The 27,524-nt window shown below is 39.8% G+C and overlaps 1 protein-coding gene across 1 annotated transcript in view; it reads right to left on the bottom strand.

Annotated features, from left to right (window-relative positions):
- The window catches only part of DBX2 (developing brain homeobox 2), a 35,186-nt gene extending 14,368 nt beyond the window's left edge, over positions 1 to 20,818 (bottom strand). Inside the window, exons 1-2 of the mRNA XM_058558452.1 lie at positions 20,363 to 20,818; positions 5,898 to 5,993 (exon numbers count right to left, since the gene is read on the bottom strand). Of these exons, the coding sequence (XP_058414435.1) occupies positions 5,898 to 5,993; positions 20,363 to 20,783 (517 nt within the window). The 5' untranslated portion in view covers positions 20,784 to 20,818. The remainder of the gene's footprint in view (positions 1 to 5,897; positions 5,994 to 20,362) is intronic.
- Between the last annotated feature and the right edge of the window lie 6,706 nt (positions 20,819 to 27,524).

Below are 27,524 nucleotides of genomic sequence, written 5' to 3'. Positions count from 1 at the left end.
AGCCAAGAGAGTCCCGTCCCACGAACTGTGTGCTAGCACTTTGTGTGATGTTTAGACTCATCTTAACTCATCTGAATCTCTGGATTATTGATCCCATTTAGGGCAGCTTCCTTTGTCCTACATCCTTTCACCTTATTGCATTAGGCAGTTCTGTAAAGGTTTTGGATCATTCATGCCCACTATTGTCCTTTGCTCCACCGTAAGCTTCTGGACCCTGCCCAGGCACGGGCCTTGCTGTTTCCTGTTCTCCTGTTCCAGCCTCTACTTCCAATCTGGGCTACCTTGGGATCACAGCAACACAAATAGTGCTCAATGATGGCCACTCCCAATAAGCCATGTTGTTTCAGGTTTTCTTTCTGAGTTTACACAGGCTTTCTGTATTAAAAATTAATTGAAAACCCAGTATCTTCCTGACTTTGTAAGGAAAATCACAGCACAAGTTTATGAAGCAGCACTGAATCTAGACGCCTCAAGGCTTTTAGTAAAAAAAATTAAGATTATTTCAGGATAGCTCAAGTCAGGGATTACCAACAAACCTTTCAGAAGCAGAATTCTTTCATCCTTTCATACACATTCAATAGTAGCTTCTCAGAGCTAGAAGAAACAAGAGGTCATCTGATTAATCCGGGCCTCTCCACCAGGCCAGCTAAGGTGCCATCAGCCTCCATTAACTATTTCCTCAAACATAAGTTATTTCAAACCTTGAGTCTGTGTCTCCTTCCTCCAGTCAGCTTTCCTCAAACATGGGATGGTTCTTGTCTGTGGGCTCACCTTTTTCTGCAACAAAACTCACAGCTGTAACTTCCCATCTCCTGTCTTTTAGAGATTTCTCAATTTCTCTCCCATGAAGAGCTTTCTTACCCTTCTTATTTTCAAGTGTGGAGGTGTGTGTGTGTGTTTTACGTAATTCCTACAGATTTGAGGTTTGGAGAGAAAAGAGACAGCATTTGCCTGCTCTGCCCTATTTAAACTAGAAGTCTATCTTCCAATTTCTACATAATCTAGTATTTGGGAATGCTATATGATAATGCCTCATTATCATACAGTTTGATTTGCTAAAAATTTTTGCCTTATATTAAGCCCAAATTCAACTTCCACTAAACTTCACTTACTCGCCCCAATTCTATCCTTTATATTTATATTGAATATAGTATATCTAATTTGATGGTAACTCTCATGTTCTCCTTATTATTTTTCTTCTCCCCCAGGGCAAACATATTCAATTGCTTTAAAAAATTCCTGACCAGTCATATAGACCTTTCACCATTTTAGTTGCTGACTACCTCCTGACCTGGTTTTTATATGCAAATTTCTCCATTGTGCCTTTTAAAGTAGGCCTCCAGAACTGAACAGGGGGAGGCAGTCCGACCATTACAGGGTCCAGTAGGACTACTAACTCCCTTGTTCTGGAGACTCTTTCTAACAGCACAACCCAACATCCGCATATCGTTCTGTAGACACATAGGGAGCTAAGAGTACAATCCTTTGCTACTTTGTTCTATTCAGCCACTTCTCTCCCTCCCCTATTCTGTACTTGTACACTTGTTATTAAGAATCTACAATCAGGACTTTATCAGGTGCCCTATGAGATTTCATGTTATGTTCAGGCAAGGGCTATAGACAAGATCAGGGATAAGCACCCTACAGTGCCAAACAGTTCCCCTCCCATCCCCACCCTCCACTTTTGAACATTTGGGAACCCCATTCCAGGAACAGTTGCTCAAATACTTTCACTGCCTCTGCAGAAGTGCTGAATAGAGCCATCAACTTGGAAAATCTATTGTCTTTGAGTCTCTGGCTCCTTTAACCATTCTCCCTGGCTGACCGACTGTCATTTATCTATGGAGCACCTCTCCCTTCACTACTGAGAAGTCAAAACCTACATTCAACTTATTGCACAAACCAGATTACGTTTTCACCAAAACAATTAGGCTTCTTTCTCTTATTAGAACAAAATGCTGCATCCCTCTGAAGATCTTAGAGGGCTAAAGACAAATCCTTACAAAAGAAACTTCTATGCAGCCTTTTGTGGACCTCCATACATCTTCGTCAGTTTCCTCAGCTCACTCACCGCTCCAGCTGACAGCAGAAGAGAACACTGCCAGGTCAGGTGGCCAGAATACTAATCAGAGCATTGCCCATCTTTGACAGTGACACTCACAGGACCAACCCACATTCACAATAGTAAAATAATGTCCCTTCCCTGCTGTCTTCAACAAAATCCTAAATTCAAATTTGGAGAGTATATTATGTTGTTTTAATTTTTAACACAGAAGGGAAGATAGTAAAATGATCTCAAAATATAGAACACAAATTCATCTCCCAAGAAAAAGGCAAAGCAGTTTGTCCCAGAAGAATATTCCCCTACTCATATTCTTACAATGCTGCTCCAAATTTTTTTTTTTTTTGGTGAGGAGATCAGCCCTGTGCTGACATCTGCCAATCTTCCTTTTTTTTTTTTTTTTTTTTTGTTGCTGAGGAAGACTGTCCCTGGGCTAACATCCGTGCCCATCTTCCTCCACTTTATATGGGACGCCACCACAGCATGGTTTGACAAGCGGTGCGTCGGTGCGCGCCCGGGATCCGAACTGGCAAACCCCAGGCCGCCGCAGTGGAGTGCACGCACTTAACTGCTTGCGCCACCAGGCTGGCCCCTGCTGCTCCAAATTTAAACTTTGTCTTTTAATGTATAAAATTCTCGAAAGGTCAAATTCAAGTTGGGTACTCAAAGACAAAACAAAATATTTATCTGATTAATTCAATTAGCTAGTCTACATAATTAAGACTCCTATACTTTTTCAGGTAGTTTTTTTTTTAAGGTCATTCTCTGCATAATTTCCACAACTTTCTATTTCTTTTTAGCTGAGAAATGGTGTTATTTTGAAAAGAACCTTATGGATGTATATCAAAGATTTTCCTTACACTGCTTTGTGGGAGAGAAGAACTTTTACCACTGCATTTTAATTTCTCTCCTCTGTAAGGGTTGTGTTTAAACAGCCTATTAAACTTCTTACTATATGCGAGCAGGGCACTGGACGAATGATTGTTTCCACATTGCAACAACAAATCAATCATAAATCTAAAAGGTTAATAAGAAAAACTAACTCAACTTTAAACAAGTGAATCATGTTAAAAGAGTCAAAATGATATTTCACTTGCTAGTTATGGATATATTGATCTGATCCTACACTTTCAAAAAGAGTGAGATCAACATTGTGAAACAGTGATAAGGGCCACTGATTTCATCACTTCTTAAAATTTTTAGTATAAAACCTGAATTTTGGCTGTCCATGCTGAAACTTAACACCAGATTACTTAGACAGTTTGTTTTCCTTCTTTTTACAATAGAAAAAAATTGAAATTCTTGGCCATAAAAATCGTTCTCATTATTAAAAAAAGAAGAAAAGAAAATCTAGTAAATGCCTTAAATAAGAAAGATTACTGTGGAGATGTAAGCCTTATTAACCGTTCGTTGGTATCATGGTTATGTAAAATTTTTTATTGACAGCATAAATCCACCGTTTCATTATTATTTGCTGCCAATACAATCAACATTATAAATAATAAAACAAGAAATTCATTTCAGATTTATAACTAATGAGATACCAAAGTTTATTAAAAACACTTGTGGCATCTCTACATTGTTTTAAAACGCCAACTTTAGAAATGGAGACCAACCAAATGCAGCATTCTCTACCCCTGATCTGAACTGCGCTGATTTTCCCCTTGTGTGTTTTATTAAATAAAACAGACAAACATAGAATTTTATAAGCCTCCAGGGATACACACCACAATGTACAATGGTTACGCCATAAAGTGGGAAGAACTAAGAAGCAAATGGAGGAAAATGAGACTTGCTTAAAGTAATTTTTCAAGCAATTGCAAAGATGAAGTTATCTAGGAATGTCTTCAGAATTACTTTTATGTGCTCTATTTATTAAACTAGCCTGGGCATTAGTGTACTTTTTATGGCTTAGAGACTCTTATTAAAACACTACTAAAAAACGAATATACACACACACTCATACGTACATGAATGTCCCCCTGTTATGTGGAATTTTTTTGTCCATTTCCACTTACCTAAACTACATTGCCAGACATTTTCTAAAGTAGAAGACCAGTACTATACCCAGGTGAAATCACCGAAACCTGATGTGGGACCTCTTTTAATCTCCACCCCTGGAATACAACACTGAAGATTTAATTCCACAGAGATGCCACTATGCTATGGTATCAGATATTTGGGTTTTAAGTCTGTACTTTAGCAGTCTCTTCCTAATCCTCTAATATATGGTGATAAATGTCTCCTTAATTTGCACAACAGTTTTCAATTACCCTCATAGGAGACCACCTTGAAGGAGCGAGTAAAAGGTTTAGTCATGGTTTCTATTTTTCTATTTGAATCAATACATTCTAGTTAAATGGACAATTAATAGGTCACTTCCAAAATAGTAGTGTATCGGTCCTGGTTAATAAACAGTCCCCACAGTTGATAATGGACCCTATGTATTCAGCCAGCCCTGTATACACTCAGCTCATCCACTAAATCCCTTTTCAGGTGGACAGGGTTATATGGGAAGATGAGCTAGAATGAGTCTATAAAAGTCACTTTCATTCACTGCTTTATTTTTCAGTCAAGTGCTTTAAATGGTGTCCAGAAATTCACTTGGAATGTGAGACAGGGGAAAAGACTGACGCACAGAGCCTGGCTTTATGACGATACAAAAGGGCAACTGACCCTTGCCCAAGCCTTTTCCATATGAAACGGTTCCTAAAGTTCATCTGCACAGTGAAAAATCGTGGTGAGGTCGCGTGTGGATGAGTCAAGTGAAAGCGACAATTGGTCACGGGTCTGTCACCCATTGTGGCCGGGTCCCAGCCATGTAAAGTGCTCTGTGGGAAAGTATCAGCCCCCTAAAGAGATGCTCAGAAGCTTGCAGCTCATTAAACGGCCAGCATTTGCTGCCTCACTTGTCAGGAATCATTCTGTTGAGCAACCGCTCTCCTGAAACATTCATAAAACACAAGCATAGGATCTGAATTCACCCGTGCCCGTGCTCTGTACCTCAGTCTGACTCAACTCCTATTTCACTTTTCGCCTGACAGAGCTGTACACCTGAATAAACGTCTTCTCTGGGGCAGATGAAATAAATGCACCCCTTCACTGGACTTCTCCATCGTAAACCCAAATTCTCTGTCTACAGATTCTTATCTGACCTAGAAATCTCAAGATCAAGATGAATTTTGTTTATTTTTAGTTAGATATTTCTTTTTTTGCTTGTGTGTGTGTGCGTGTGCGCGCACATTCTACAAGTTTTTGAAAGTTGTCATTCTCATTCCACCCCTGGACACTATTAAAATTTTGTAACGTTCAAAGAAAAGTTCTCTTGAAAATACTTCCTACAACCCTGGTTGGTTTTCTTCAAGATCATGAAGAGGAGGTATTTATCTCCTTTTACAATCTTAACAATTTTAAATTATTTTCTATGGACACCTAGCGACTTTCTGTCTCACATTTTAAGCTGGATGGAAATTTTACACAGCACAGTATCTTAGCTTTCCTTCCTCTCTTTTTTCTTCTGTAAATGAGTATTGCTGCACATTTCAAAAAGAGCCAAACCGGTCCCTCTGAGATCTTTTATATCAAACGGAAAACAAGTTGCTTTCCTTGGTGTGTTAGCCCTGGGTTTCAATGCCACTAGAAACCGCTCACAATTGCTCAGTGTGCTGAGGTTTGATAAATCTCTGGAAACCTCCTGAATAGGATCGCTGTGATTTTTAGCGAGGAATTAGCTCCTTGCCATTGCATTACCAATTAGTTTTCCAGAGCGCATTAAATCCCGCTGCTTTGGTTTACAGAATAACTGAGGCATTGCTGATGAAGCATAAAAACTTACTTGCAAAGGCAGTGGGGGATGCAGGGCGCCGACAGGACCCACCGCAGCATGCCGAGTAGAATGGCGGGGCACTCAGAAAAAAAGGTTTGGAAGGCGCTGCAGAGAAAGCATGGATCTCATTGATTAGCCATTTCTTTTAGACAACATTCAAAATTCCACTTTCCCAAAAGTCACTGAGTAAAGCACTTCATTTTTGGAGCCTTTACTTAATTATAACTTTTACTGAAATTAAAGTCACTTTAGAGTAGCCTTTATCTGTCAAAGAGCTTGCCAAATAATTTAATCAAGACTTCGAAGATGTGGTAGAAGGACTCAAATTGTCAAAACCAAACTTAATAGTTGACTTTCGGTGTGGTCATAATTATAAGTGGTAAATATCAAATATTCCTATATTTAAAATATCTTGGAGCAACACCGCCCAAGTGAACTACCTGTGATGATGGCAATGTTCTCTATCTGCACTGTTCAATATGGTGTCTACTTGCCACATAGGGCTACTGAGCACTTGAAATGTGGCTAGTATGACTGGGTAACTGAATTCTTCATTTAAATTATTTTAAATTTAAATAGACTCATGTGGCTAGGCACTATCATATTGAATAGCACAGCTGTAGATACAATACTTACCAAGAAACAACTTGAATGTTATGTGCTTAAGTTTAATTTTTTAAAGACATTATATTACCCTCTGGTCTATTTTCAGAAGGTTCTTTGAAATATATAGTTAGTTGGATTCCAAAGTTGATAATAGCAAATTTTACTAAACAATTCCATAACAAAAAGAGGTTTTTCTGATTACTTTTACATGTTTAAGAGAAATCTAGTCAACCTGAAAGAATTTGTGTTTATAGTATAGGGAGTTGCCATATAATTCTGTTCTGCTCATTTTATTAAACTACACTATTCATAACATTTTCAATACATACACATGGGATAGTTATCATCACTCTTGTAAATAAAGAAATTTTAAACTGTTTCTCAGTAGATGAAAAGTAGCTATAAAGGATGTCACAAACCTTAATTATAGCTCTTCTTAATTGAGCACTTACTGTAAGCCAGTCTTTGGGTAAGTACCTTAAACGCACCATGTCCTCTAGTATAATGGGGTTTAATACAATATAAATATGGGTGAGACTTCCTGAAGATGGGCAACTTGCTTTTACCATTGCATACCCAGCAGAGCGTCTGACACATTCTAAATAGTCAATAAGTTTTCAATAAATGAATGAATGATCTGTAAAACTAAGAAACAGGAAATTTCTGATCTTCTTAGGTAAAGAATGAGGATCAGGAATTAACCCCCTCCCTGCTCCCCTGACACACCCTGAAATACAGTATCTTCCATAACAGACAACCTTGAAATCTAGAACATGACTTGAAAATAAATATTTTTATTATTCTCCCTTCAAATTCAATGGCAACTTTTTTCTTTTCTTAATCATACACAGTGAATATTATTTTGAAACGAATATGTACCTTTTTCAAGAATACAGTAATTTCAGACTTATATTTTAACCAACTGATAAGCATGTGTTTATTTCCACCAATATCTTTGAAGGATATATCAAAATAAGTATATTGCCCAATAAGAACTTTATAGCCTCAGGGTCCTTAATGCCTTCAAATTGCAAATTAATAATAAACACAGGCTTTTTTCTATACTATAGTGGAAAGTTGTCAATATTAATGTTTAATATCTGGATTTTCAAATAATAAAATATTTGTTTTTTGGGCTGGCCCCGTGGCTTAGCGGTTGAGTGCACGCGCTCTACTGCTGGTGGCCCGGGTTCGGATCCCGGGCGCGCACCGACGCACCGCATCTCCCGCCACGCTGAGGTCGCGTCCAGGATACAGCAACTAGAGGGGTGTGCAGCTATGACATGGGGCTATCTACTGGGGCTTTGGGGGGAAAAAATAAATAAATAAAATCTTAAAAAATAAATTAATTAATTAAATAAAATATTTGTTTTAATGCTGTTTTGAAAATACAGAACTAAGCAAAGTATAAAAAGGAGACCCATTGTGGTGTTCAAAAAGTTCTATAAAACTTTTTTAAAATTTTCATTGTTATTATAAGTTGTTCTAATATTGACTATAAACCCATCATGGAAATGATAAATCATTCATTTAAAGTTAACATCTTAAATTATATTTCAAGAGTATGGAATTTTTGAGGCAGCTACATTTTCCATTATTTTTATAAATATATGAAGTACTTTGAAAAATGGAAATATATTTCTATGTATAAAAGTTGCCTCGTGTTTATTCTCAAGCATTTGTTAACTAAGTTATTTCAACTCCAAAATAAACACTCCACAGACAATTAAGTTATGGCCATTGTGCTGTTTGGCACTTTTTAAATTGAGGTAAAAGAAAAAGACTCAGCAATGTTGCATTTGTATACATATAATTAAACATTTATCGTGATAGCTGGAAACACACAAAAGAAATATTTTTGCTCAATATAAAATGTAGAAAATACGTACACTAATAATACTATTAAAATAACAATGCACAATATGTACAAATTACCAATTTTACTATTCTAGTCAAACTATTTCTCATTCTAACCTTGTAGACCTAAAAATGGAAAAATAAAGGATAAAAAAAGTGAATGGTTCATTTGAGACAAGTGATCAAGTAAATTCATTTGTGATAAATGAGGTTCTGAGATATACGATCTTAGTGTTAAATTTAACCAGAAAAAGTCTTAATTGAACAGTCTGTTATATTGCTTTATATTATCCTATCTTAATATAGTAATGCTGTAATCAACATAACATGCTATCTACAGTAACAACTCTACGGCTTAAAAACTACATGTGACATGACCAGGCTTAAAGTTCTATTGTGTAGAATTTCTTCACCATTTTAAATCACCTCTTTGACACACATATATTTACACAGGAGATTAGTCAATTCTTGATTGCTATACATAAATGCACCTTGTTTAAGCTGGTTTATGTGGAAATTGCTGTGAAATTCCAATTAAGTGCTCCATTTTTTTTTAACATGCTCCTACTTTGACATAGTCAAATGCTAATCCAGCTGAGCATGTGATTGCAGGAGTGTTGAAAGGAGTTAGGAAATAACCATTTAAAACAACGCAATGCATTAAAATATATACATTACACTTTCAAATGTTTGTAAACCACATACTTCTTAAAGCAACGAGCAAAATGGAAACACATTTGATAAAAACAAAGTGACAAGTTGACAGATGTGTTAAAACTTTTGTAAGCCGTTAAAAACCACTTTGAAGATGCTTTGAAAAGGGCAGAGAACAAGGCTATTTCATCCCGGATGATATGCATTTCAAAGCCCATCAATGGAACCTAGGGGCAGTCACCTTATCATTTATCATGTGAGGAACAAGTCACGGTAGGCTTCGTGAACAATATTTATGATGATAATATGTAAGGATAATAATATGATGACAATATTTATAAGATAATATGTAAGGATGATAATATTTATGATGACTATATGCCAGGCACTGGACTGGCTATGTATTTAACACATGCTATTTCATTCATTCATGAACATTCAACCTCTAATGGGCATGTATCTGGAATGTGATGATGACTGTTTTCAGCAAATTTTTTTTAAAGGACAAGAGAAACCTAAATACTTTTGCATAATATTTAGTTATTAGCCATGAGGGACAAGGATTTCATGCACAGAGACAGTCAGTTATGCAGTAAGAGCTGGAGCCCAAGCTTTCCATAAGAGAAAAACAAATGGCCTTTCCCATGGAAAAAATGCACACTGTCAGGTTCTCGGCATGATGTTAGGTTTTCTTGGTACAACACTTTAGGATATTCCAAATTTTGGAGTATCCCACCAACAAATCTAACTTCTAGTTTCGGTGGGAATATCTTACGAGTTACAAACAAATGACTTCAAAATTTTGGAACTAAACTGGGGCCTGTCTGAATCCAAATGACTAAAATCTCTTATTCACAGAAAACTTCATGAACTTTTCACTTTTTTTTTTTTTTTTTGTGAGGAAGATCAGCCCTGAGCTAACATCCATGCTAATCCTCCTCTTTTTGCTGAGGAAGACCGGCTCTGAGCTAACATCTATTGCCAATCCTCCTCCTTTTTTTCCCCAAAGCCCCAGTAGATAGTTGTATGTCATAGTTGCACATCCTTCTAGTTGCTGTATGTGGGACACAGCCTCAGCATGGCCGGAGAAGTGGTGAATCGGTGCGCACCCGGGATCCGAACCCGGGCCGCCAGTAGCGGAGCTTCCGCACTTAACCGCTAAGCCATGGGGCCGGCCCGAACTTTTCACTTCTTAATCAGATGTTCTGACTTATCTGAAGATACAGCACCAAATATCTAATAATTATTTTGAATGTTTAGCTAAAATGGGAACTTAGAGCCAACTTACTGGTGAACTGGCCTGATTTTTTTTTTAAACTTAACTAGAGGGTTCTGTGATACAAGTATCCCACAGCCAAGGATGGTTATAAGCCTAGCTACAGAGCAATTATTTTCAAAATTCTGTTGTCTAGAAAGCAAGCAATACATTTTTTAAATTGTTTTTTTTGTTATTTTCATTCTTCTTTTCCGATGGAGAACAACAGGTTATCTTAATGGGGTGAAATCACATTCTTTTTATCATCAATGCAAACTGGTACTAACTGACTTGAACTGACATTTCAAAGAAAGAATACTAAAGACCACTAATAAAACCTTAAAATAAACTTCAGGAGCCTACTGCGATGCCATGCCGATTGGGTAGCACATTTTAAGAAGCATGAGAAGAAATGAGAAAAGGTTCCAAGATTTCTTACCAATGCAACCAAGGGGTCAACAAATACCTCTGGGAAAGAATAACAGGGAATTAAATAATTTCAAAACGATGGCTTTAATGACCTCCTTCAAGTGCCAGATACATGGGCACTGAGAATAAAGATATCTAAACTTCTGACCTGAAAATAATACACAGTTGAACAGACTATCTGGAGTAGAGTGCACCAAAAATAAAGAACGGTAACCATCTGTCTTGAGTAGTAAGACCTAAGAAATATCAATTATTTATTAAGGTGTGATTTATTTTATCACACAACCCGGAAATACTTCATTTCTGTGATCCCCATGCAAACGTGCCTGCAATCACAAGCGAAAGCAAGTTAAGTCAATTCATCCCTTACTTTTCTGCTCATCAGAAAACAACAGAAGTCAGCATTTTTTGTCTCACATATCTGAGAGAGAGAAAAACAAAGGTCTTAATGTTCTCGTACAGCTCATGAGAAGACAAACCAAGTGCAGGGTCTACTTGTTTGATTCTGTCCTTTTAATTCCATGCAAATAATATTTATTGCAAGTGTCACATAGTGCACTGTGTGCTAGGACTATAAACACGAAAAAGGAGTTTCCCTCCCCAGAAGAATTTCTATTTTTTAATATTCCTTAACTTACAGATTTTGAATCTGCTGGTCAAAGGAATGAAATGTCAATTTCTCCATACTCCAAATTCAATTTTGTTCTGTTAAGTCTGAGGCATTCCCCAAGAAGGAGATGGGATCTGTGAGTTTTCCTAACCAGTGGTCTCAACCTTGAATACACATTAGAATTACCTGGAGTGCTTTTCAAAGATACAGATGCCTGGGCCCCACACCAACTGGGTTAAATCAAGTTGGATAGGAGTGGTCCTCCTAGCATAGCCTCTTTCAAAGACTGCAGAGCAGAATATAATGTATAACCCGATGAGACCGCTGAAAAGACCATAAAACAATGCCTGACATGTAGCAGGCACTCAATAAATGTTAGCCTTTACTCCTACCATTATTATATAATTTGAGATCAACTCAAACACAACATATAAAAAGAAACAGCCTGGTCCAGACTTCCACTGAATACACAGAAGTAAAAAGAAAATATTGTTAGGAAAGCTTTGTCAAAAAAGGCTTGAGGCAGGAAAAACATCTTAATCTGGACCTTGATTTGGAAGGTATTTGGGATGGCAAAAGTAGAGAAAGAGGCATTCCAGGAAGGAGAGTTTGCACAAACAAAGGAAAGGAGGCAAGGATGTGGTGATGCATGGGGCCAGTTGAGGAGACCAGCATGACTACTGGACAAGGCCAAAGGAGGGAGCATTACACAACGAGGAGGAGCTAAACACAGCTGATGGAAAGAAAGTTTGGAAGGACAAATTGAATATTTTTACTTGATCTAATAGCCAAATGGGGATAATTAAAGTTTTCTTGAGTAGCTTGGTGATTATTTTAGAAAAATTCACCTAGCAGCAGCGGAAGACATGGTGGAATAAGGAGGGACTAAACGGAAGGATTCTACTGCAGTAATAATATGCTGTAGCAATAGGTAACCATAACCATTTGTTTGGACACTCCCACCTGCATCTTCGCCTCTATCCTCACAACATCAAAGGTGGGTAGGGTCTGGCCTTTCCTCAAGCTCTGGGGCCCTAGTTCATTGCAACCATCAAACGTGGTCACTACTGCTGCCTCTCCCTTCAAGGAGTCTCCACTAGACAGTTCTGGAAAAAAATGAGCTATATTTTAGGAAATCTCTTGCTCTTTTTATTATAAAATCAATGCCACAGAAGAGAATACCATAACAGAATAGTACCTGTAGCTCTGAAAAACTCTAAAAGCCTTAGCAAAGGCTCCTTTAGCTCCCACCTATACCACTCTATGCGATTAATTCCTGCATTGGTCTACGCAGATGTAGCAAGAATTGTGTCTGATGATGGTTATCCTGATTTTACCCTGAGGCAGATTTTTTTTTCTTTTTTTGTGAGGAAGATCAGCCCTGAGCTAACATCCATGCTAATCCTCCTCTTTTTGCTGAGGAAGACCAGCCCTGAGCTAACATATATTGCCAATCCTCCTCCATTTTTTCCCCAAAGCCCCAGTAGATAGTTGTGTGTCATAGTTGCACATCCTTCTAGTTGCTGTATGTGGGACACAGCCTCAGCATGGCCGGAGAAGCGGTGCATCGGTGTGCGCCCAGGATCCGAACCCAGGCCGCCAGCAGCAGAGTGCGCACACCTAACCACTAAGCCATGGGGCCAGCCCAACCCTGAGGCAGATTTTAAATGGCTGCAAATTATTTGACACTCCTCTCATAGAGAGGTGGGGTCTATTTCCCCTTCTCTTGAATTTGGATGGTATTGCTGGCTGGCTTGACCAAAAGATATGGAAGAAGTGACATTCTAGAACTTCCAAGGCTGAGTCATAAGAAGACTTGCAGCCACTGCCCAGGTTTCTTAGAATGTTTGCTCTTAAAACTCTCCCTTTCAGCACCCAGGCACCATGCTATAAGAAACGTAAGGCACTTGGAAAGTCCAAGTGTAGATGCTGCAATGAACAGCTCCAGCTGAGCACCCAGCCAACAGCCAGCATCAACTGTCAGCCATGTGAGTAGCCATCTTGGACATCCAGCACAGTCGAGCCTTCAGATGACTGCAGCCCCAGCTGACATTTGTTAACTGCAACCACATGCGATTCCAAGTGAGAACCTCCCAGCTGAGCCCAGTCAACCCACAAAACTGAGCAAAAATGATAAATTGTTCCTTTAAGCCTCTAAGTTTTGAGATGGTTTCTTATACAGAACACTCCTTTTACCAATATTTTACTTATGGAGCAATAGGGGAAAGTCTTTCACATCTTTCCCTGTATCTTATCAATGGGTTTTTGAGGTATGTGCTTAAAAGTCAAATGCTGTCCCTAATATCTGGGCTCATTTTGAAATGAGGAAATAGAGGCTAAATGAGGTTAGGTGAATTGCTTAGGATTATATAATCATTAATATAAAGACCTGAGACTTGAATCTAGGCTTTAAAATGATGGACATGCTGCTCAAACCAGCTCAGAAAACTATACAGTATTTTAAAATTTACCCAAATTTCCATTTATGCTTTGGAGAAAATGTTGGCAAACTTTTACTATAAAAGGCTAGATAGTAAATACATTAGGCTTTGTAGGCCAGACCGTCTCTGTTGCAACTATTCAATTTGTAGTGCAAAAGCACCTGTAGAAAATATGTGAACAAATAGGTGTGACTGTTCCTGTTTTGAAGAATCAGACTATTTTTTTGTTTCAGACCAATATAACTACAGAATTGGTTCAACACATCTAAACTCAATCCAGCCCTCAGTTAGTGTATTAAAACACTTGCCAGCGGTCATAGTTTTTAATCTCTTTTAATGAACATAAACCTTCTCAAAGAATAACTTACTGACTCATTCACATATTTTAATTTAAAAAGCATTAGAGATTTAAAGTTTTAAAGAACAAGAAATTTTGAGTCCTCTCAAGAGGACTATAGAAATGTATATATTATATATTCTATTTCTGATGGTCACTTAGAATTAATAAAATTAAGATTATTATGGTATGGTGCCTGAACATGTGAAAGAAAAGTGAAAAACCTAGTTCTTCTTTGGAATATTTACAAATAAGAAGGCAATTAAATATTTGGCAATATATAGAAAAAGACTTGAAATTTTTCTTTTATTTTTTCCCTTTCCTTTTCCTGGATGCTTTGGTTCTGAAACAAAAGTCTAAAAACTTATAGAGGCTTTTTGATCTTTGACTTCAGAGAGAATTTTAGTGGCCTAAGTTTACCATTAACATAACTCACAAAAAACGTGCCCCTGAAATATTCCCAATAGCTGGTTGACAAAACAAATAATGCTATTAAAAATTAAATCAGTTATGGTAACTTTATATAAAGTGATGAATCACTCAGCATTGCCAAATCAAGTACTGACTGCAGGCTAAAAAGAATGAAAGAGAGAGATTTCATTAAAAGTGGAAACATTATTGAAAGTAAAATAAAACATTTTGGAATAAAATATACAAGGGTCTGGTAAGCATATTATACATTAAGGCAAAAATCCAATTTCTTACTAAGAGAGTATAAAAATAGAAGCATGATCTAATGAAGTCTTAAATAAGGATTCTAACAAGCATTCCTAGATAAAAATCATATTGTTTCTTTTTTATAATTTGCCTTTTTATTCCTGGCAAACTCTAGGTGTCTTTGAAGGAAAACTGAAAGTTATTTAACTGACTTAAAAGATGTGTACTTTCATAACGAAAAAAAAATTACTGTAATTAAAGGAAAAACTTTACTGAGAGCCTCTGTTAACCCAAGATTAAGTGGATAAACACTGTATTAAGTATTGCAAATCAAGTCCTCTCAAAAGATATAAGATGGATTCTAAAGTTGGAGAATGTCAACAATAGAAATATGGTGGTGGAAAGTAGGTTGTGTGAGGAGTAAACGAAGTATCTCCTCCCACACTAACATAAGGACATATTTGTTTAAATATTTTCAAGATGATAACATTTCACTTCTGTTAAAACTTGCATAGCAAGGAATCACAAAGCATTTTATGAACACAACTATTACCGAAGTTGCTTCCTTTGCTTACAAGTTGCTACCATTTCTATCACCGTTCAGCAGCAAACTTAACCACAAAATGTCTTACAGCAAAAAGAGACTTTTTTCTGGTGGGCACAAGAACAGGAAGGAGGTGGCACACCCAAAGAGTATACAATGGAGTCTAATGCACAGCTTTGGTTCCAACATCTGAGCCACATGTATGGCAAACAAATGTAGATAAAATAACATTGACAATCCTTTTAAATTGCCCACAACATATGGCATCCAGTACGTAACCCTGAACTCGCTGAATCCTACATTTATTTCTGCATAAATCCTTACGTAATTTTCTGGGCATTCAAACTATTGTGTCTCTTAAAATAACCCTCAAATCCCTAAAGTGAATAAGAGTTAAGGGGAAAGTCCTAAAATGTTCCTACTTGCCTGCTGGATTTACTCCCATTTTATTATTAAACCTCAATAACTTCAATACATGTTAACAGATTGAGATTCCTTCTTGTTAAAGTGAAGTCGAGAAGCATGTGCTAGGGGTTGGGAGAGGGATAGGTGCTCAAGTCAGAGGCCAGTTACATGCACATAAATTGCTCCCCTGTTGCAGTTCCTTCTCAGACATTATTTTGTTAGAAGTGTGGCTTATTCCATCAGTACCAGAAGCAAAGAGACTATCAGTCCTATTGGTTCTCTTCTCTGTAAGAACTTCTCCTTGAACCTGAAGTTTATTAACTTGGGGACCATATAATAATTTGTTCAGAGCTGATTCCTCATGAATTACGTAAAAGTTATTAATACGTTAATATAAATCCAAAGATATGTCAAGCAGATTACAAAAAATATACAGATGTAGTAAGAATATGGTTCGGGATTATCTATAAATTCCACCAAAGGATGCTTATTAGGGCAATGGCCCGAGTGAGGAACCACTAGAATGGGTCCCGTCATTATCCTTTTCCGAATTCTCTGTTCTCATTGTCCTGGGTCTGGGTCAGCATCATCAGCATTCAAGAGTCTGTCATTTTAATTTGCCAAAACAAATCTAGAGCAGAGTGTTAGCAAAAATAAATGACAAACTCTGGCCTAACAAGTCAGATCACCAAGTCTCCAGTTAGACTGGAATCCCTATTTGGAGCACAGATCCATCTTCTCCTCCCTCTCCCAAGTACCTAAAACATAAGAAAAGCTATTTTATTTCACACTTTCAGTGTATCTCAATGAAAGTGGAAGAAACTACAAGTTGGAGCACAAACATAGGTGCAAGCAGTTTAAGACAGAGTCAAGGATTAACAGATAAACACTAACTGGAACAAGAAAGTGGACAAGAAAAGGAGAGTGCACACTAAGTATTAATAATAAGAATAACGGTAATAAGTATTAATAAGAAGAATTAATGGTAAGAAATAATCCTAACACGGTGCCAGGAAAAATACTATGGATCTGGTCCCATTTCTATATTATACAGTACAACTTACTTAACAAAATTACTATAAAAAAATAATAGTTCAACTCACCTATCCAGAATAAACATTTGCTTTCTAATCCTTTTATATGTAGCACAAGGAGTAGATTTAATAATCAATGGAATATTATGTTTACGTCAAACATTTTCTAAAATGTTTAAAATAAATGTTATTAAGAAGTAAGGCCATTTGTTCCACTTATTTTGAAGAAAATTGGTGGCAAACCAAGAGAAATTTAATTTTTTTAGCTTTTTACACTTCAAGACCCTCTTTTATAAACAAAAACATGAATATTTTAATCTAGCACAATATTCACCAAATAATGACATTAATCAGCTTCTGGGGAAGGGTCGCTGATGATTAGCATTTATTTGCAAAACCTCCTGTTTTCCACTAATAAACTATAACAAATTCAAGATTTTTTTCTTTTTTTCCAGATACAACCCCTGGAGGGGAACCTACTTACTACCTACTATGTCCCTCTCAAGCCTTGAGGAATGCCCTTTGACTTTTAAAGTTAAGTTTTTAAGCTATATAATTTGACAACATATAGCTACAGAGTGTTCCTTTTCTTGCTCTAAATACTCAAAGACTTGCCAATTTTCTGGGATGAAGCACTGACAGCTATACTTTCATACATGACCTGGAAATCTGTGTTACTGTGTAACTTTCACCACATTTCAGACACATAACAAGATGCAGGAGAAAGCCAGTAGTTCTTCCCTTATGGGCTCAGATACAAAATCACAATCTGATTTATTATTGTGATACATGTAATTGGTCATCCCGTTATCCCTTGTTAGTTTCTCATATTCAATGAAAGACTAATCTAAGGGACCTGAATATTTGGGGCAATTTTCTTCTCTTTCACAAGTCCACATATGTTTAAACTGTTACTTCAGACATAAACACAATTAGCAAGTACAATAATCATTGTAGGAAAAAAATGGCCTATTATGAGAGTTAAAGCAGCTAACAACTACAAAAATGCTTGGTAAACCATAAAGCAGTACAGAACATGGAACCTAAGGTCCACAAGGGCAGAGACAGTCATCTGTTTTGTTCATTGATTATCCCAATGACCTAGAACAGAGTCTGACACATGGGAGACACACAGTAAGCATTTGCTGAATGAATGAAATATACGGTATAATTAAATGTGGGTAACAAAAATAATGAAGCAGAAATGCACACAGTGGCATAAATCCTCTAGTGCTGTATTTCACCAATGCACTTAAAAAGAACTCTGGGGTTTTCTCATGCAGCATTTAGACTGGTGCACTCAACACATTAAGGCTGAGAAAAAAGTCGATAGTCAATAGGCTGAAATGATTAAAAATCACGTTTTGTGATCCATTCCTAAGTTAGTGTCTAAAGGATCAGAACTGGTTGTTTACAGACACTTCAGACAGAAATCTTATCTTTCTGAAAACAGTAGCTTTCTATCTCCTTTATACTCTCTACAGAACATCACTCACTGTTTCATCCTCATCTAATTTTCAGGTGATAGGTAACATTGTCAGCACTCATTATAACTTCCTAATTCTACACAGTATAAAAATTCCCACAACATTCGGTAAGGCAATAATCTGTCAGTTAAATAAAACTGGGGCAACGTTCAGAAAACTACATTCTCTGTCAAATTACAGAAACAAGTGAATGTAAATGCTGGTTTTAAGCAGCATATTTGTGGGCACAAATTTATGGGGTTTTAATTTTAAGATATTTTTCTAGTTTCAAAAATTAAATGCACTCTTTACAAGCCTGATTTTTTAAAATAAAAAGTTATTTGTTCAAGCAAAAATTACCTAGGAGAATATCAAATATTCCATGAGAACTGAATAAAATATTAGGAAAAAAATATACACCTCAACTATTTTAGAATACGTCAAAGAGAAACATAAATTCTTATACCCTCTAAATTATTCCAAAAAATCACTGTTGCATTTTGGCACTTTAATAAGTGTACAAGAATGAATATGTTCTTGAAAATAAAAAGAATGTAGTTAGAAAACCCTTTTCCCAATAATTGCAATGCTTTGAACGGAACAAAAAGATATACAAAATTATTTTTCAGAGTTATTGAAATATCTGCATTTGGTTCACATTTGGTTTATCGAAATTTAATCTGTAAAATCTACAAAGGTTAAAGTTAAGTAACTTTCCATGGTTGAGTAGCCAATCATGATCAGGAGTAATTTAAGAATCCTTGAAAAATAACTTCTATGAACACGACGCCAAATCACCAAAAGTTATGCAAATCACCAAATTTTCGTGAAAATGTTATTTTTATAAGACAATATTAATTATTTACTAACTCTTGTCCACCCGAATCCGCTTTATACGTTTCTAATTTTCTTAATACTTCAAAAAGAACAGAGTGGCCCAAATTTCCAAGGCACATATACTCGGCCTCAACTGTTATTTGTTCCTCTCCCAGGCTGCAAAAAGGCTTCCTAGAATTTAGGTTTTACCCTACGTGAATAAGAGCGGTGCTCATATAATTATATTTGTTCCTTTCTGTTAGTAACCATTTCAAACTGAAAGACCAGGACAGGTTCTAAACATGTTAAATTCTATAAAGCCATTAGCAATAAATTTGATCCGGCAGTTTGCTGGGACAATGAATCTGCTGAAAAAGCGTCTATTAGTCATTCTGGACAAACCCAATGGGATTAAAAGAATGAGTTAAAATAGTCTAAGGAAGCAATCTAAAAAGAAAAAAAAAAATTAATCCAGCGGGATATCAGCTCCTGGTCTCTAAGAGGCTTTTTCCGTTGTTCATTGCCAATTTCGGCAGCGCCTCCGCAAGCCTGAGCTAATATTTGACTAAACTGTCCGCATCCTCTTCTCAGTCATACTACTTGGGTTTTATGGGGGAATTACCAACAAACCAAGCAAAACTGCCTTTATTTTGGTAAATGCCCTCTTATTGTTGCACTTCCCACTCCAGGCGCCAATTCAACTGTTTCAGCTCAGCACGAAGTACAAGTCGGCCTTGATTTCCTTTCGCCTTAGTGATCTAAAAACCTGAGTGGAGAAAGCCAAAACTTTGCGCAACTCTCCTTCCAAAGATCTTTGCGCGCGTTCTCGAACTGTCCCGACCGTCGCAACACTTGGAGAGGCTAAGGACCCCGAAGAGGGCCGCGCGAAGCTCTACTTGCCAAGAACTTTCCAGGGAGCCAGTGTCGCGCGGCCTCCGGGACAGGAGCGGGCGGACAGAAATGCTGAACTTGGGAAAAACCATGAAACTGGTCCAGCGAGCTCAGAGATCTCGGGCCTGGGGCTGCCCTTTCCGGCTAACACAACGAGGTGCCTTCAGGGTTTCTCCGGAAAGGCCTGAAAATCAAGGTAGCTCTACCACTTGTTGAAGGACGGGGACATAGAGGAAGCTGGCAGCATGGGCTGGAGGGAAAAATCACAATTATTGGTGGTCCCCTCCTTACCCCCGAAGTAGCATTTCCACTGAAGCTCGAGATGCTCTAGGAAGGTCCCAGGCCGGCGCGGAATACTGCACACAGGGGCCGGGGCGCCCTCGGCACAGTGCGCAGAGCCGGCACGCCCAGATCCCGGGACCGGCCGGCCGGGAGGCACCGGGCGCGGCTGCAGAGGGGAGAGCTGGCTCACCTGGGGTTGAAGGATGGAAGGTACAGTCGCGGTCCGCCGAAGCCCGGCCCGGCAGCCTTGCCCCGTCCGCCGAGGCGCTGAGCACTTGAAAAGCCCACCGCGTGCCGTAGGGCGCCCCGGGGGGACTGACTTGTTCGGCCGCGGGGCACAGCTTGAGAGGCACAGGGCTGGCCGGCAGGGGCCGGACCTGCGCGCCGGCGACGGCTGTGGCGGTGGCGGTGGCTAGAGCCGTCGCCGGGCCGTGGGGCGCGGGTGGCGGCAGCCCGTGCGGCGGGGCGCCTCCGGCCCGCAACAAGTTCTCGATCAGGAAACTCTTGCCCAGGTTACCAAAGCCTGGCGCTGCGGGGAGGTTCAGGAGCCCGGAGGAGGCTACCACGTCCCAGTAGGCGCCGGCGTGGGCCGCCACGGCGCTGGGGAGCATAGTGGGGCGCCCGCGGGCCGGCTGCGCGCCCGCCTCTCGCTCGCGCGCCCCGCACCCGGCCCCGCGCCGCCGCCTCCCGCAGGGCTGGAGCGCGCTAAACCCTGAGGGGAGGAGATGGCACGGAAGACGCCGGCAAGCTTGGAACGGTAGTATTTATTTGGGTTGGGCGTTTTTTAAGGGATGGGAGGAGTGAGTGTGGGAGGGGGGAGCTGTGCGTTTCCCTGGCCCGTGGCGTAGGCTCTGGGGGCGCCGGCGGAGTCCCTCCCGCTGTCTATGCAGATCCGGATGGGTTTTTTTCTAGAAGGCTGGAAGGTGTGTCCAGCTCATCCATTCATGTCACCGGCCTCACAAAGTGACAGACGCGGCCAACAATAAGGGCAGCTCCGAGAGTCCGAGTTTTGGCAAGGGGAGGGGATGCGTAGCGGGAGGAGGTGGGCGTGGAGGCGACGTGGACCCGGCGCGCCCGCCCCCTCCGAGCGGCCGGGTCGAGCCGCTGCCCCAGCTCCGTAGTGCGCGCAGCGTCGGGCGCTTGAGGTCTCGTGGATGCCCGCAAGGAAGCGCCCTGAGGGCTTGCGGCTTTCGCATCCGGAGAGTGCTTGGCGCTCCACCTGTTGTGCGACCCCTGGCTCTTAAGAGTTGATGTCACTTCAGGAACCGATTGGCATCCAGGGGAAGTGACTGGAGTCACTTGGGCTGTAGTCATCATAGAATGTCACAAGTGTTACTGAGACTGTCATGGTCGTACCGATGAGAAGTTACCTATTAAAGAGTGGGTTGTGTATGTATTCAATGTGGCCCCTATTTTAAGGGGGAAAGGAAATGAGTTTTTTGGGGAGACATTTTAAGAAATTTCTCAGTTTCCGGGGATTTATTTTCACTCATGTCTTAATAAGATTTGATTTAGGAATCATTCCAGAAGAGATGATCTAATAAATTTTGGTATAGAGAAGGGGATTTTGGTCGGAGTTGGTGAAATGGCACAGATGGTTGGATCCAAAACCCCGGGAAGAAAAGCCACCCCTAAGTTCTCCTAACCATCTGTGGGTTGGGTATTCCACCGCAGAGACGGGGATGAGAACACTGAATTACTTAGGATTACGGTTACTCTTTTTTTTTCTCCCCCTAGAAAACTGGGTATTTTTCAGTTTATTAGCAGTCTGCTAAATAGAGACTGGACAGTCTGCTAATAGAGACGAGCGCACGCGCATGTGTATATGTGTAATTAAAAGTCCCTTTAACCAAAAGATAATTTTAAAGCCTCATTTTGGAAACTGTCTGTATCAATGAAGTGTTAAAACTGTGACTTTTTTCTCGGTTAACATTCCCCATTGCCACTCTCCTGTGCAAATTTAGATGAATTTATTTAGAATAAGGGTTTTTAAGGATATCTGACAAGTTTGGGGGTCACATTTAGAGTTTTCCTCTTTACTCTCATAATAATTTGGTCCCTGGCTTCAATTTACTTAAAAGCTTGCTAAGGTTGCTAGGCTGAGATACATTTACTTTTAAAAATTCACCTTTTGGGGGCCTGCGCCGTGGCTTAGTGGTTAACTGCGCGCGCTCAGCTACTGGTGGCACGGGTTTGGAACCCCGGGCGCGCACCGTCGCACTGCTTTTCCAGCCATGCTGAGGTGGCGTCCCACATACAGCAACTAGAGGGATATGCAACTATGACATCCAACTATCTACTGGGGCTTTGGGGAGAAAAGGGGGGAAAAAAAAGAAAGGAGGAGGATTGGCAATAGACGTTAACTCAGGGCCAGTCTTCCTCAGCAAACAGAGGAGGATTGGCATGGATGTTAGCTCAGAGCTGATCTTCCTCACAAAAAAAAAAAAATTTCACCTTTTGGTGAACTTGTTGATTTATTTTTCATTTACATTAGCTATGTCCAAAGCTTTTGTGAGGTCCACCCTCCCCGAAGATGAGCATAGGCAGCTAAATTAATAAAGTTAGAATTCTTTTCTAATGTGATGTACAATTTTATCACCTGCTGCTAAATGGGAGGGGAGTTATTTGCAAGGCTGATGTATCCTACTATATTCATTCACTTATTGATTTAGTCAATAGACCTTTACTGAGCTTGTGTATTGAGCGCTTGTGGTGTCCTGGGAATATATATAGAGAAGAAAGATCTGGTCCTTGCTTTGTAGGAGGTCACAGACAAGTGAGGGAGAAAAACAAGTAACCTCTGAGGAGGGGCTTGTAATTTGGAAGGAAAAGTGTGAGAAAATTTCCAGAGGAAGTCTCCCCGAAACCAAGTCTTCAGAGGTGGATAGTGGTTGGGGATGGGATGTGAAGTAGTAACCTTTGACATTAGCAAGGAAAAGAGAGATATCATCACTGCCATTCACATATCATAGCCACCATTTATCCAGTGTTTACCTTCAGCCAGGTATAGTACTCTACACTTTATACATACTAACTCATTTATCTTCACAATAATGATATAAAGTCAGACTATTTTTATCCTAGTGATAGGGATCAGAGAACTTTTTCTAAGGCTACGCAACTACCAGAGGCTGAGATACAATCCAAGCTGGATGAGCCCAGCTGGATAAGTCCATACAATCCAAGCTGGATCTCATCAAGCTGGATGAGAGCAAAGGTTAAGAGCAAAGGCTCTTAACCTTTACGTTCAACTGGCACCCTCTTCACAAACCTGGTTTGCCATGCTAAATGGTGTCACCTGGCCACGCATGGGAGGCTGAAAAACAAGCATTCCATTTTTCTTTAGTGGAAGGTGGCAATCAAGGTTTGAGTCAAGAATGACTGTTAGGTCAGCCAACTTGCCACAGCCGGATAGGAGACAGCTGGAGAAATCCAGACACAAAATGATGTGGAGTTTAGTAAAATTAATGGCAAGAAGAGTGGGATGGAACGGATAATATTGCAATGGTTGAGTTTATAGGACTGGATGACGCAGTTCTCAACTGGGGTGATCCCCTCCCTCCCCAGGGGACATTTGGCAGTGCCTGGAGATATTTTTGGTTGTCGCAACTTGGCAGGTGGTTGGGAGTGGGGGTCTTGTAGGTATCTGGCAGCATCTTGTAAGTAGAGGCCAAGGAGGCAGCTAAACATCCTATAATACACAGGACAGCTCCCACAGGAATTATCCAGCCCAAAATGTCAATAGTGTACTGGTTGAGAAACCTTGGTTACAGAAGATAAGGGATGAATGTAGGATCACTTCTAATTTTCTAGTTTAGTGACTGAGTAGACGCCCATTTACCAAGATGGGGACTTATGAGTTGAGGAGCAGGTTTTACATCGGATATGAACAAAAAGATGGTCCAGCTGAGGACCATAATTCCCTAGCGGATGGTGGAACTACAAGATGAAAGGCGCCTAAGTCCCTGAATCACCACCTGAAAGGCCAAGAAACATGAGTATTTACATGAGTAAATCATGACATAAGCAAAAAATAAACCTTTATTAGGTAGTGCCATTAAAATTTAGGAGTTGGTTTCCACAGCGTATCCTCACCTACCTTAGTTAATATACAGCTCTGTAAATGCCTCAAACCAAAAGAAGTAACTTGATTCTTACTGACTTGGGCAAAAGTCTTTTCATAGGGAGCAAGGGAGGCAGAAACTAGTTTGTGGATGATTGAAGGCCAATAGAAGGTAAGAAAGTGGGGAAGTAGAAATTGAAGAAATATATAGGAAAAGCTAAAGGGAGTCATAGGTTAAAAGAGATGAATATATTTATATGATGAGGAAAAAAAACAGGTACTACAGACAGGAGGCTGAATTTAAAAGAGAGATGGAGGTGCTTGATGGAGCAAAGAGAGGTGATACGTCCAGCACAGGCTGTGTGGGCTCTGTACCTCTTGGTTAGGAAGTGTTCCAAGCCCAAGGGCCATTCTTATGCAGCCAACTTGGGGATGCAAGACTGCATACAGGAGACTGCCTTTCCTAACAGTTATCTTTATCTTCAATTAACACCAGAGGGTTTTTTAGTTAGCACAATGGACATTACAAGTTATTTTTCAGTGGATAAATAAGTGGTGTTTAAAATGTGGAGAAAGCATTCCAACCTTTATATGAAAGCCTATGCCCTCCAGAATGAAGCCCAAGGCTTAATTCTGAACCAGTCCTGTGTTCAGTCACTGACTTAGAGAAGTCTTGAGCCTAAACCTAACTATGACGTTAGCAGCATCCCAGGACTGGAACACCATCACATTTCCTCAAGTGAATCTTTCATACAGGATGTGAACTTGAAAGGGCTGAGAGCTGAACATCATTGAGCTTACAAAACATATTATGACTCTGTACCTGCTTGCACCTAAATGTGTTGTAGAATTTGGTCTGACAATTGCTTTCACACCTGGTAGTGGGGTTATGGGGATGGCTCTATATCCCTTAATTTGCTTTATTAGCTATTAGATGATACTGATATTTATTAAAAAGAACCTAATAATTGAGCCTGCCCAAATAGTCTCAGGCCATCTTGCTGAGATCTGGTCCACAAAAAGCTTTCTTAAAGAACCGTTCCTTAAAGAACTGCTTCGGCCTATGCTGAGATCTGGTCCAAAAAAAGAGCATTATCGCAAACTCAAATGCCGTCAGGGTCAGATGGGCAGCCTATGGGGTAGCCAGGTGTAAAATAATAAGGAGTGTGAGTTAGCTATTAAAGAAGGCGGGGAGGTGAAGAGGAGAGGAAGGGAGAGAGCCTGCCAAGCAAAGCATATGCCTAGACCTATGTTGTCATTAGGCTGGAAAAGTAGGCTGGGGCCCGATTGTGCCTTGTATGCAGCACTCAGGATTTTGGACTTTGTCCTGAAAGCGATGAAATGTGCACAAGAAAAAAAAAAATTTGTAACTATGTGTGGTGATGGATGTTAACAAAACTTATTGTGGTAATCCTTTTGCTATATATACATATGGCAAATCGTTATGTTGTACAGCTAAAACTAATACAATGTAGTATGTTAGTTATATCTCAATTTTAAAAAAGCAATGAGATGTGAGCTCATATTTGTGTTTTAAAAGACCACTCCTGTGGGATGGAGACTATGCTAGGATCTGGAGAAGACTCTGATTGGAGGCTATTAAAGTAATCCAGATAAAAGATCCTGGGAGTTTGGGCTGGGTTTGTGGCGGTGATGATGGAGAGAAGCAGGAAAATTTGAGAGCTATCTAGAAGGTATCTGTGAATTTAGAGTCTGAGGAAGCCTTTTCTCTCCTAGGGAACCAGTATGCTTCATTTTATCAAACCGTGAGAACTATACAGCCCATTGTGTTTCCTGATGTGTTTTGAATGCCAAGGAGGTGAGCTAATTTTAGAGTTCAATTGCAGTAAGTTGCTTAGCCTGTATTTCTCTCAGCTCCATCCTCTCCTTAGTTCTCTTTAGATCTTTTATGTTTATTTTGATGGCTCTGTTGTATGTGTATCCATTTAGTGCACCTCCTCACATCCTATAAGTACTAAACAAATACAACCAGCAGGTAAATCCTTTTTAAACACACATGCTTACCATAGTTCCGCTAAGAACTGGACTTCTGTAATGGAGTCTGAGGAAGCTCTTCCCTATTCCTCCATGATCGGCTGAATTCTTCCTTTTGGGCAGGAGAGTCTCTGTGCTTGGTGGAGAGAGAAGCCTTCTCATAGCCCCGGAGATATGGACTCTGGATGGTGAACTCCAGGGTGAATTGCTGACCTCTCATTGGCAGCCTCTGAGCACCTGCTCCAACAATCAGACATCTTTAAAGAGAAGATACGATTGTGAGGAGCTAGGTTCTGTTCTCTACTGAAAGGAGAAGATTCGAGGGGATCATTGTAGCCTTTTTAGTAATCCACTGGAAATCTGGCTGGTCAGGGTCACTCAGGGAGAAACAGATATTTCCCAATAACTGCTAACTGTGTAGATTCTCTCCACAGCCAACACCCACTCACGACTCGGAGCTTTGGGTAGATTACGTGCTAATTCTTGAGTTAGAGAAAAATAATTTTAAAAAGTACAGGAATATGTTAAGAGTTAGGTACACTCAACCACTTCAATAATCATTACTCAATTAAATTCTATACAATTCTAGACTTTCTTAAATATTCTCGCATTCTCTCCACCCCACCCCACCTCCAGATACTCTTGGGTCTTTGAAATGAATTGTAAAAATCTGGCTCACCTCTGAAAGACGTTTATAAATATGTTTTCAATTTTGGTCTGGCAGGACTCACACTCTTATTGTCCTACTTTTCCTGCACGTGTCTTTTCTGGCTGGCCCTGTTGGCTTTGTGTGTATTATTTCGCCATGCCTCAGGCGTTGTTCATCTCCGTGCCCTGCATTCTACCTTCAAGCTCTATTTTACTGACTTTCTTCTGTAACTGGGAGACTTCCCAGTTTCTTTCCAGGCCATTCAGTTTCTTTGGCATTACTTGCTCATTGATCATTTCGAACCACTTTTCCACTTGTGCCGCTTGGCCCAAAGTGAAATGCGAGACTGCTGAAAGATTTTGAGGAAAGGACTCTGGATGCTGCTGAACAGCAGTCTTCTCAACCGTTGCTCGTTATCTGTGTCCTCAAAGTCGCAGGTGCCTCTCATTCGTATTGAAATCCTTCAGAGTTTCCTGGTTTGACCTGAATTACTGCTTTGGACAAAAGCGAGGCCGCACACTGCGTTATGAATTTTGTCATAGTCCCCAGTGTTTACACCAAAATAGTCCCTTCAGATGAACATTAAGTTTTTTACATTTACTGCCAAAATTACCAAGTACACACAGAGAAGTTAATCCCTTGTGA

The sequence above is a fragment of the Diceros bicornis genome, chromosome 17 (genome assembly GCF_020826845.1).
Source record: "Diceros bicornis minor isolate mBicDic1 chromosome 17, mDicBic1.mat.cur, whole genome shotgun sequence".
In the NCBI taxonomy this organism is placed as follows: Eukaryota; Metazoa; Chordata; class Mammalia; order Perissodactyla; family Rhinocerotidae; genus Diceros; species Diceros bicornis.
This window is presented reverse-complemented; position numbering and strand designations above follow the sequence as displayed.